This window comes from Notolepis coatsorum (genome assembly GCF_963971535.1).
Source record: "Notolepis coatsorum genome assembly, contig: SCAFFOLD_541, whole genome shotgun sequence".
Taxonomy (NCBI): domain Eukaryota; kingdom Metazoa; phylum Chordata; class Actinopteri; order Aulopiformes; family Paralepididae; genus Notolepis; species Notolepis coatsorum.
In genome coordinates, this window is record NW_028173458.1 from 38021 (window position 1) to 50000 (window position 11980).

The 11980-nt window shown below is 45.7% G+C and overlaps 1 protein-coding gene across 1 annotated transcript in view; it reads left to right on the forward strand.

Annotated features, from left to right (window-relative positions):
- The first annotated feature begins 2604 nt into the window (after nucleotides 1–2604).
- Nucleotides 2605–11980, forward strand: part of LOC311247781 (uncharacterized protein) — a 46334-nt gene continuing 36958 nt past the window's right edge. Inside the window, exons 1-2 of the mRNA XM_084338778.1 lie at nucleotides 2605–3139; nucleotides 6535–7066. Coding sequence (XP_084194904.1) covers nucleotides 3113–3139; nucleotides 6535–7066 — 559 coding nt within the window. The 5' untranslated portion in view covers nucleotides 2605–3112. The remainder of the gene's footprint in view (nucleotides 3140–6534; nucleotides 7067–11980) is intronic.

Below are 11980 nucleotides of genomic sequence, written 5' to 3' on the forward strand. Positions count from 1 at the left end.
TTTGAATATTTGTTATAGGCACATTCCTGCACTACTGTGTGCTGTAGCGCGCGGGGTTGTCAGCAGCCAGTACAAGCCGCGCGCGGCCACAAACAGGCGCGCGGCGAGCGGAAGTGAGGGGCCAGGGTAGAGAGTTGAGTCCTGGGGCGCTCGCGCTGACCAATGGGAGGCGAGGATTGGTCGCGAGCTCTGGGAGCGCGCGCGCGCGGCGGAGGAGCAGTCCGCGCGAGAGTGCAAGCGGCGCGAGACCTGCTGCTGCAAACTCTGCCTCTTCTTCTGTTCTGGAGCCGGTTCAACTGAGCAAACCCCACCAACCGTCCACAAGTAAAGAATCGAGGAAGGAGGGAAATAAGAAGAAGAAGGAAAAAAAGCTGCTAACTTGATTTTACCGCCGGCTTCTGCCAAGAATTGTCTTCCGGTTGTTGGCTTTTTTTTTTAAATTTTTTTTATTATTTTTGCAAGCGCTCCAACAAGCGACCAGCCTCTCTCTCTCTCTCTCCACACACTGCGTGTGTGTGTGTGTGTAGGTGTGTTGTGTGTGTGTGGGTGTGTGTGTGTGTGTGTGTGTGTGTGTGTGTGTGTGTGTGTGTGTGTGTGTGTTGTGTGTGTGTGTGTGTGTGTGTGTGTGTGTGTGTGCGACCAGCCTCTCTCTCTCCACACAGTGCACAGAGACATGTGAAGCTCCGGCTTGTGTTTCTGTTTCCAACCAGGCAGCGCCAGGACTCCCTATTAATCCATGCAGTACAGTGCAATGGTACGTGATTGAACATGGATTATTATTGATTTGATGTTGTACACCTTTTTTTTTTTGTAATGGCATTGTGGGTTAATAATAAACACGCACTGCAACAAGGCGCGGACACATATATATATATATATATATATATATATATATATATATATATATATATATATATATATACTATAGCGCCAAAACGATATACTGAACTTGGCATCGCTTCTACAGCAGCCTGGGTTAACCTCCTCCTCCCCACCCCTTTACTGGCAGAGAAGTTCATTTGGAATGTGACAATTCTATAGGTCACACACACACACACACACACACTACACACACCACACACACACACACACACACACACACACACACACACACAGACACACACACACACACACACACACACACACACACATGCACACACACACACAGACACACACACACACACACACACACACACAACACACACACGACACACACACACACACACACACACACACACACACACACACACACAGCAACAGTGTTGTGTAATGTACAGTATTGTCAGTATATCTCGAGCATCAGGCCTAAAAACAGTGACAGCAGTTTGTGGTTTCCTAAATCCAATTTATTACTAAGTCAACACAAAAAGACACCCTGACTGAGCCATCCGCAAAGACATTCCCAGAGACGGTATCTCCCTAATAATAACTGTCAAAAAGGCGTATAAAGGCCATCCGATTTAGGCTATCTGGTGTCGTGCGTCATGCGTAACTGGGACTCCGCGACCGACCAAAGAATCCTTTACAAGTGCAAAATGACCCCCCCCCCAAGATAAACAATAACTTCATAGGCATAACCTTTTTTAAGCTATTAGTGTTGGATATAGTAGTAAGGCGTCGTTGGAGACAGTGCAGTTAGCCACACAGACAGTGAAGTAGAGAGTTGCTGTTCCATGGATCACTAAACTACATATAGCGGCTAGTAGTTAGTGACCCAGCTAAATATGCGGCAGAATTATTTAACTAATAGTTTAATAGCACTCGCTCTTAATTAATAAAGCAGAACGGGTGAGAGAGGTTGTGAAATTGTGAAATCGTGGCTGTCGCGGGTCCAAAGTCCTGAGCAGCTCATAAAATCATAATTCTGGTGAGCGAGGCGAGGGAGGGAGGGAGAGAGAGAGAGAGAGAGGGGGGGGGAGAGAGAGAAAGGGGGGGAGAGAGAGAGGGGGAGAGAGAGAGAGAGAGAGGGAGGGAGAGAGAGAGAGAGGGGGGAGAGAGAGACAGAGAGAGAGGGAGAGAGAGAGGGACAGAGGGAGAGAGACGGAGAGAGAGAGAGACAGAGAGAGAGAGAGAGAGAGAGAGAGAGAGAGAGAGAGAGAGAGAGAGAGAGAGAGAGAGAGAGAGAGAGAGAGAGAGAGAGAGAGACAGAGAGAGAGAGAGAGAGAGAGGGACAGAGAGAGGGAGAGAGACAGACAGAGAGAGACAGACAGACAGAGAGAGAGAGAGGGACAGAGAGACGGAGAGAGAGAGAGAGACAGACAGAGAGAGAGAGGGAGAGACAGAGAGAGAGAGAGGGAGAGAGAGAGAGAGAGAGAGAGAGAGAGAGAGAGAGAGGGAGAGAGAGACAGACAGAGAGAGGGAGAGAGAGAGAGAGAGAGAGAGAGAGAGAGAGAGAGAGAGAGAGAGAGAGAGAGAGAGAGAGGGGAAGGTGGCGGGTCGGTGGATATGGAATGCTGCGCCGCGCTCGGAGGAGGAGGAGTGTAGTGACTGACTGTGTAATTACGCGCAGGGGTGAAACAAAAAAAGAAACTTGGGTCTGATTTGCTGGAATCGCGCAACAAGGCTTGAAGAAGGAGGTGTACCGGGACCGGGACCGGGGGCCGATCACATCATATCAAGTTTGAAAAGCAGAGTGAAGACGAGCCGCCTTCTTCTTACTTACTTTCCACAATAACCCTTTTATTATGAAGTGAGCTATCATCGCGATCGAAACTGTGGACGGCGCGCAACGGACAGCGGAACTGTATAGTACACACGCACGGTGCAGCCACCGGCTCCCCGGGGAGAGACACACGCGCACGGAGAGGCGTTTATATACGTGTGTTGTGTACGCGAACTTATTTAGTCTCTCCATAGGTTCTATTTCAACGCGCGGAGGAGAAGAAGGACACCCTTTGGATCACACTGTACAACCCTTCATGGACGCGCGGCTCCCGTGTTGTTGGCTTTTCGACGAGGAGGAGGAGGAGGAGGAGAACACGCACGGATACTCTCGCACGGCGCACGTCGACACGGGGATCGGGAATGGCGCGATAAAGAAGTGACCGAGGAGTCATCATTATTATTATTAGAAATATTATACCTTTCTTTTCTGTCCCACTGGCTCGTCGTCATGTATTCTCCGATTTGTCTCACTCAGGTGTGTTTGGGGGGGGGGATCATTTTTTTTAAACAATTGTTATTATTATTATTATTATTATTATTATTATTATTATTATTATTATTATTATTATTATTATTATTATTATTATTATTATTATTATTATATTGAAAATGAACCGATCATACCATATTATTGTCGAAATCCCACCCGCATGTTTATATACAATTATTATTTCGATGTGTAATGGAACGAGCTTATTATTAATAACGTATTAATAGCGGCGGGTTCCGACAAGCAACACACACTATAGTAGAGATATTATTATTTCTTGCTTTGCTGCCGAACGGGAGGCTGTTATATATTATAGTTATATTATAGTTCGAACTCCTGACCACATTCAGACTATTGATCCAACATGCGTGGTTATTGCGTTGCCTTTTGTCAGTTTTGTGATGGACATTATTATGTGAGAATTCAGCGATTGCCCTAAATATGATACTAGCCATGTGCGTAAAGTTGTGCGTAAAGATAGTTGTTTTAGAAGGGCTATGATACTAGCCATGTGCTTAAAGTTGTGCGTAAAGATAGTTGTTTTAGAAGGGCTACCGACCGTGATCGGTATAGCCCTTCTAAAACAACTATCTTTACGCACAACTTTACGCACATGGCTAGTATCATATTTAGGGCAATCGCTGAATTATCACCTCGAGATTCCTGTACAGTTGGTATACTGTACACACATTCTCTCACTGTTATCAGGGTCGCCCGTATCCTCAAATAACCTTAAATCCACTATAGTGACTCTCGCTTCACTTCCACGGATATACTTTTTTCTTGGTGTTTGGACATTATTCTTTTATTTTGTTGGAGCAGGGCGTTTCAGGAAAATTACAAGTAGAAAATATGTGGCCACTTTCACTGAAGAAGGAAGATCAAAACAATGATAAGAGTTGATTCAGTGGTTGTTCAGTGGACAGAGTCGCTCTGCCTATTTTCTTGGCTGACTCAGTTTGACTGTTTATATTTTACTTGGCATAAGTAAGTGATTGACGGAGATGTGGTTTAGTTTGTACTTAAGAGGATTGCGCTTTTTATGGCCTGAGCTGAAGTGCAGTGCAGGCCTCGCCAAGGGCTTTATATTCAGAGTGCCGGCTTCTTTAGCCCAGTTCCAAACCTTTATATGTTTGGACATATAGGAACAGGTAAAAACAAAAATTTTAGTAAACAATTACTATTGTAGATATTTATTCACAGAATTATACTCATTGACAAAGCTTATTATAGCGAGGCCAAGGCAATAAAATCAACTGTGAATTATTTTCCATTTCTAAAGCTGATTTATGGTGCCATAGTGTTTTTAAACGCGTCTGAAGTATTATACAGCTAGATTATCTATATATGTTTGGATTAATTTAAGTACTTCTCTAACACTATGACTAAAAGTTGTATTGCCACTTGATTTATCCTCTTCTCCCCTGGTCGGTTTTGATTTGGTCTGGGTGTATGTCACTGCTGCAGACTGGAGCGTGAGGTTTTATTGGCATGGTGGTGGCGGGTGGACGCAGGGCTTCTTCCAGAGGAGCTGAAGCCAGATATGGGAGTGGGTGTCTGTGGTTTCCTACGGCCCGCCCGCCTGCCCGCACAAAGAGCAATAATGTGGTCCGTTCAAATAAGGTCTCTCAGTCACCGTGATACCATTTGACATTTTTAATGACCTGAAACAATGCTGCTCACGTTGTCCACCCCCCCCCACCCTCACTTCTGACTCGCTATATTAGGATTTCAAAATCATTCTTCCCACGATTTCACACTCCTATATAACGTGTGGAGAGTAAGCTTTGAGAAACATTTTAATTTAAATGTTATTATTATATATATATATATTTTTTTTTTATTAAACATGCTTATTAAGTGACACTGGCCTAACATACATTATAGATAATATGGGGCTACTTTTAGGTTCCTGCAAATTTCATGTAATTTCTTCTCAAATCATCCAATTATTGGTGTATCTTGAGGGTAAATGTGGTCAGGTGCAAGTCTTTCATAACGTCTTCTTCACCTATACGTCAGTATTTCTCACCTCAGATGCATGGGTGATGATAAGCCAGGCATAAATTGTACTATATGCCAAAATGCCCTGCACAACAAACAACTTAGCTAATATGTGTGTATAATCTTTTTAAGGGGAAAACAAACAAACGGCAAAAAACAACATTTTGCCAGAATGAAACATTAAGCATCTCAATTCATTCTTATATGTTTCAAACTTTTCAACAACACTAATATTTTTACGGTCTGCAGGAGCGCCAGAGAATTTGAAAAACTTGGCATAGATTCTGTCTTCATTGTCTCAAAGACAGGTTCGGTTTTGGAATTAGGTTGTGTGTGTGTGTGTGTGTGTGTGTGTGTGTGTGTGTGTGTGTGTGTGTGTGTGTGTGTGTGTGTGTGTGTGTGTGTGTGTGTGTGTGTGTGTGTGTGTGTGTGTGTGTGTGTGTGTCACACCACACGTTAATGTCCTGAAAGTGAATTGACTCGACCGTAAAAAACCTCGACTCAAAACGTCTGCAAATGAACGGCTCATACTGGATTTCGTACGATTTTGTCCGCTCTCAGCCGAGGATTACATATTTAGTACTCTTCAAACATAGAGCTCATGAATGAGAGAGTGTGTGTGTGAGTGTGAGTGTGTGTGTGTGTGTGTGTGTGTGTGTGTGTGTGTGTGTGTGTGTGTGTGTGTGTGTGTGTGTGTGTCAGGAGAAATAAGAGTCTCCTTTTCCAGTTAGTACTCTTTTGTCGGCCCTTCACTTCCCCCCCTCAGCCTTATCCTTTACTCTAACACGGGACACGTTCATGTTGGAATGTTGGACGGTTTGATAAGAGAACCGTGTGTGTGTGGCGTGTGGTGTGTGTGTGTGTGTGGTGTGTGTGTGTGGCGTGTGGTGTGTGTGTGGTGTGGTGTGGTGTGTGTGTGTGTGGCGTGTGGTGTGTGTGTGGTGTGGTGTGGTGTGTGTGTGTGTGAGGGGCGCATGCTCTCTCCTTCACCACCCCCGCTCCGGGTGTCAGGGCCGGGGAAGCCAGAGAGAGCAGACCCCCCCCCCCCCCCGGGTGTTTCAGTCCGTATGCCGCCTAGCTAGCTGCTATATTGTACTGCCGGTGCTCCATGTAAACAGTGGAGTTTCCTTGTCATACCTGCAGTACAGTTTACGTCCTGATTACATCTGGCATGGTACAGAAAACAACCAATACTGTCGCGTGAAGCAACGCTTTCACGACTAAAACTCATCGAAACTGTCAATATGAGTTGTCTCTGCCCAACTCTCCTTTCCTGAATTTGTTGTTAACTTTCTCTCTCTCTCTCTCCCTCTCTCCTCACCCCCCCCCCCCCCCCCCTTCCCTGTGTGTCTCCCCCCATCGGACGCCGTATCCAGGATGAATTTCATCCCTTCATCGAGGCACTTCTCCCGCACGTCCGCGCCATCGCCTACACGTGGTTCAACCTGCAGGCCCGGAAGCGCAAGTACTTCAAGAAGCACGAGAAGCGCATGTCCAAGGACGAGGAGCGCGCGGTGAAGGACGAGCTGCTGGGCGAGAAGGCCGAGGTCAAGCAGAAGTGGGCGTCCCGCCTGCTGGCCAAGCTGCGCAAGGACATCCGCCAGGAGTACCGCGAGGACTTCGTGCTCAGCGTGACGGGCAAGAAGCACGCGTGCTGCGTAATCTCCAACCCCGACCAGAAGGGCAAGATCCGGCGCATCGACTGCTTGCGGCAGGCCGACAAGGTGTGGCGCCTGGACCTGGTGATGGTCATCCTGTTCAAGGGCATCCCGCTGGAAAGTACGGACGGCGAGCGCCTCGTGAAGTCGCAGCATTGCACCAACCCAGCACTTTGCGTCCAGCCGCACCACATCACGGTGTCGGTCAAGGAGCTGGACCTGTTTCTAGCGTACTATGTCCAAGACCAAGGTAGGTCGACGCTCACTTCGCTAACACTCTGTGTGTGTGCGTGTGTGTATGTGTGTGTGTGTGTGTGTTAGGGTTGGGTACCGTTCACATTTGAACCAATACCGGTACCGGTACCTGTGAGTCGATACCGGTAACCAACAGTACCTTTTATCGGTACTTTAGTCTCTAAAAATATAATCTACCCTACCTCAGTTGTAAAAAAATTGTCCAAACTTCAAATAATTTATTATCATTATTATTTATTTAGAACAATTTGTTAATATATATATATAATATATAATATTGCAGCGAGCGTTGTCCGCATATAGCTTTGTAAAGTGTAACCACACTTGCGACTGTTTTCGGCTTGCCATCGCCCCGACTGCTTTGTTGTTGTTGAATCAAGTCAAATCCTAGGTAAGCGTGTGTTGTGCGCGTGAGCGTTGACGTGAGGCACACTTCATCCTTTTTTTTTTTTTTTTTTTTTTTGCAATACCGAAATGTGGCACCGGCGGATCTCACGTGAATCGGTCGATACCCTTAAAAGTACCGGATTCGGTACCCATCCCTGGTGTGTGTGTGTGTGTGTGTGCGTCCGTGTGTACGTGAGCGTGTGTGGATGGTGAGTTGGCATGGTACGGGGGTCACGTGTGTTGACTTTCTGCCAGTCTGGGTTAGAGAGTCTGTTGGCATCGTTGCTGTGTTGGTCAAAGATACAAACACGTGAACTGCAGTTGGATATTTCTGTGTGAATATGTTGAAGAGTATAGAGGCTGGGAGGCCGATGTGTCACGCTGCCACACATAGAGTCAGCTTTTTAATATGTATAATACACGTTTTGGTTGTTTGTTTGTCTTTTAATGGACTTGCCTGTGTTCCCACTACTGAATAGGGATTTATATAACAACGGTGAACTCATGATCACACACACACACTACACACTACACGCACACACTACACACACACACACGCACGCACGCACGCACGCACGCACGCACGCACGCACGCACGCACTCGTACACTCATGATCACACACACACACTACACACACACACACACACTACACACACACACACGCACGCACGCGCGCACGCACGCACTTGCACACACACACACACACACACACACACACACACACACACACACACACACACACACACACACACACACACATACACACTGTAGGGCTATTCTGTTTGTTTTGATGTTTGTTCACCACGGTGGTCAGTTATAGAAGAATGTGAGAGTGACACATTTCAGTCACATCATGCTAAATCCATGTTAAATGGGAAAAGTTACGTGTTTTCAATGACAGGAATAAGGTTGAATGGGATATATTGTAGTTATTATTATTAATTATTACATTTAACATTTTCAGTGTTGTGGAACTGATATGAATTCGTCTTTATATAGTTATATATGATAATATCATACATGTGTACAATATCTAATATATGGTTATTGTACACATTTATATAAAGAAGAATATTTACTAAACTATAATTAGTATAATCTAAAATTCCTCAGTATAACTGGGAACATGCTCCCTAGTTGTGTATTAATTAATATCATGAATCACGTTACAAATAGTAAAGTTGATTATTTTTCAACCTGCGCTATTTTACGATCGAAATTCTACCGTTTGTCAGTGACATTATAAATTAAGTGGAAATACCCTGAAAGCTATTTATAATTTAGGTGGAATGATGCCTGTGGATGATGTTTTCCAGATGGATGATCTGGATGATTTGTAGCCCTAATGTTTTATATTTTTTTGGCAGTTTAACTTGAACAGTTTTAGACGCTACGTCATCGTGTGATTGTTCGGATTCTTCTACGTCCTTTAACAGCTTTCTCTCAGACAAACCACGCCGCCGTGCCTCCCGCCTCGCCTCTCTCCTCTACACACGTCGCACTCATCCACCCTCATCCACTCGCGTTCCAAAGACGTTACACTTCCTCACTTTTCCCGCCCAATCATAAACTCTCGAACGACTCGAGAAAACCCTGTCTCGCCCGCCGGCGGCACACGGAGAGAAACGCGGCCGACCGCCGCTGTGGTCGTTGCCAAAACTACGGTGGGTTCCCGCGCGGTCCCGATACATTTAGCTCATTGTGGAGAAAGAACGCCAGTGTAGCTCATTATCACCAAACTCTCAGCGCCCATTTTGTGTGTGATGAGTGCCAGGGGAGGCAGAAGGCACGGCGCGGGGACAATGGTGGTTGCCGTTGGCACCAGGGCCGCCTCAGACCGCCTTTTGTGTCTTTTGTAGGAACACCGCTGTCGCTCTCTCCCAGTTTGCATCTGCTGCCCCGTTTCTCACTTTCCAGCGTGAACCTTCCAACACCTCTCTCTCTCTGCGTCGTGCTTTTTGTAACGCAAGAGGGGAGGAGATGAACAAAGTAGTGCTCGTACTAGTATGCGTTTGTAGGTATTTTAATTTAGGATGTTTAAAAAAAAAAAGGGGGGAATTGATTTCCTGTCCATGTGATGTTTATTGGTAAGGTGATGAAATATAACGTTAGCGATATATATTGTTGGATTTACTAGAGTAATACGTTCTCGTTTGCCTGTGTGTCTTGTTTTATAATCAGACTGCATTGTATTTCACATTACTCTTTTGACGGAAACTTTGGAAACAGAATTAGTTCGACGGAGTCGGGGGGGGGCATGTTCTTTTTTTGGTATTTGAAGCGAAATCGCCGTTTCCCCCCCCCCCGTTCTCTCTCTCCGTACCCGAGCAGCGTCCATCTCTATAGACAATGCAGCCATATTGTGGGGGTAGCGTGTGGTGCGCCGCCATTTTGTTTCAACACCGTGCCAGGGAGGCAGGGAAATCGCCAGTAATGGTTGTTGGAGGTTCGGAGGTTGGCATGAAACCCTCTTTGTCTGCCTTGCAGCATGCCTTTGATTCGCTGGTTGGCATCCGCAGTGCAGTGGGCACGCTGGAAACTTTTCTGACGGTGGCAGAATGGGAAGCCTCCGCCTTTTGTTCGCGCCGCAAACTGAAACAAACAAACAAACAAACACAAAGAAACCACTGAGCGTCTGTCCCCCCGCGCAACGGAATCCGGTGTCTGTTTGCTAATCTCTCCCTATACCCAGTTGGCAGGGGCTGGCAGATAACTGTAGATAATGTCGCTGCAATATCAGTCCATGGGAACATAAAAAAAAGAAGATATATATATATATATATATTTTGTGGCAGAAAACGTTAAAAGGATGTGTTCCTCTCGTGGGTCGTCGCCTGAGAAAGGTCACGGGGGTCGTCAGCGATAGCGCCGGGTGATTTTAGAGAGGGCACTCGGCCCCCTTGTTCGTGGGCACAGACGTGTTTGGCCAGGGAGCGCCCGTAGCACCCATGTGCCCGGCCAGATGAATGCCTGCTGGGAAGTGGGCCGCAGCCAGGCAGCGGGTGGGGGGTGGGGCGGGCGGTGGGGGGGGGGGGTGGCATCCATTGTGCCAACTGGCAGGCCTTCTTCTATAGTGGCCCTGGCTTCTCACGGGCACAATGCTGTTACCCCGTTTTTGTACCCTGCCTGGGGGGTGCCAGTCCAGACCGGGGCCGGCTGATATGGACTTTTTAATATGTATATATAAGAACGTGTTTTATAACCACCAAATTACATGTTTTATAACCAGCATCAGTGTTCCTCACCGCGTGATAACTGTATCAAACCGAAACGGTACATTTCTCAGTGAACATTCTCAAATATCTCAGGAACAAATTTTATGAGAAATTTCGCTTTCTTTTTATATATATATTTAATTTTTATATCAACCAAAATTTCACTGTGTCAAATAACGCAAATATACGATGCGTTTATAAATATCTAGGTATATATATATCATCCTATTTGAGACGTTGACTTTGCCATATTCGGATTCAACAACATTGCAATGCTTTCCTCTTACCCATCCCCACCTGGGGTGTGGAGATCCAGTTTTCCTGCTTGGGGGAATAGTTTTAAATATAACAAGACGAGTGGCTGTTCTTCCCCGGTCCTGTCTGGACAGGCTGGGATCGGCCTCGTCTTCATTGGGTTTCAGCCCGATTCTCCTCGCTGTTTCACGGACGAATGTAGGGAAAGTATTCATTGTGTACTTAAGGTGTTGAAAAGCTCCGTGTATTTAGAGGGACGTATTCTCGTCCCACTTAGGTTATGATGAGATGGGCAAAGAAAGAAATGAGAGACGGATAGGAATGATATAGAATCATACTGGACTTTCTATTTTGTATTATTATTATTATTATTATTATTATTATTATTATTATTATTATTATTATTATTATTTATTATTATTATTATTATTATTATTATTATTATTATTATTATTATTATTATTATTATTATTATTATTATTATTATTATTATTATCCAGGCCTATTTATTTACCTAAGCTACCACCACAATGCTTTCTGAATTCACTTCACAAGAGAGTAGCGAGTCCTTAATAGTGCATTAAATCTGCTATGCAAATTAGAAAACGCCGTTCCCTAACAAAACAAGATGAAGCCTCCTGAAGGTTATCTACGGTCTTACTTACGCCCGGCGACAGAAGATGATTGGTTAGGTATCTCCGTTGGGAGAACGAAGGGGTCATAGGGTCAAGTAGTTTCCCCATTACTCTGGGAGCAGGAAGTTAACACGGCCATAAAACATCATTACCTTACATCTTTTTCCTCCTTTTAACCTAAACCCCCCCCCCCCCCCCCCCCTCCCCCGGATGGATTACCTCCTCGTACCTTTCTGGTGCGTTAGCAGGGGCCCGTGTTTTACGAGGGGCGAGGCTTGACCTCTGGTCTGGGGGTCGCGACCTCAGCACAGAGATGTGGCAGGGTTGTCGCCTGATGTTTAATTGAGCACAACAGATCAGTGAAAACATGGCCGCGGCGAGGGCTCCTGAGGTCGCGTGGAGGAGGAGCACCTTCC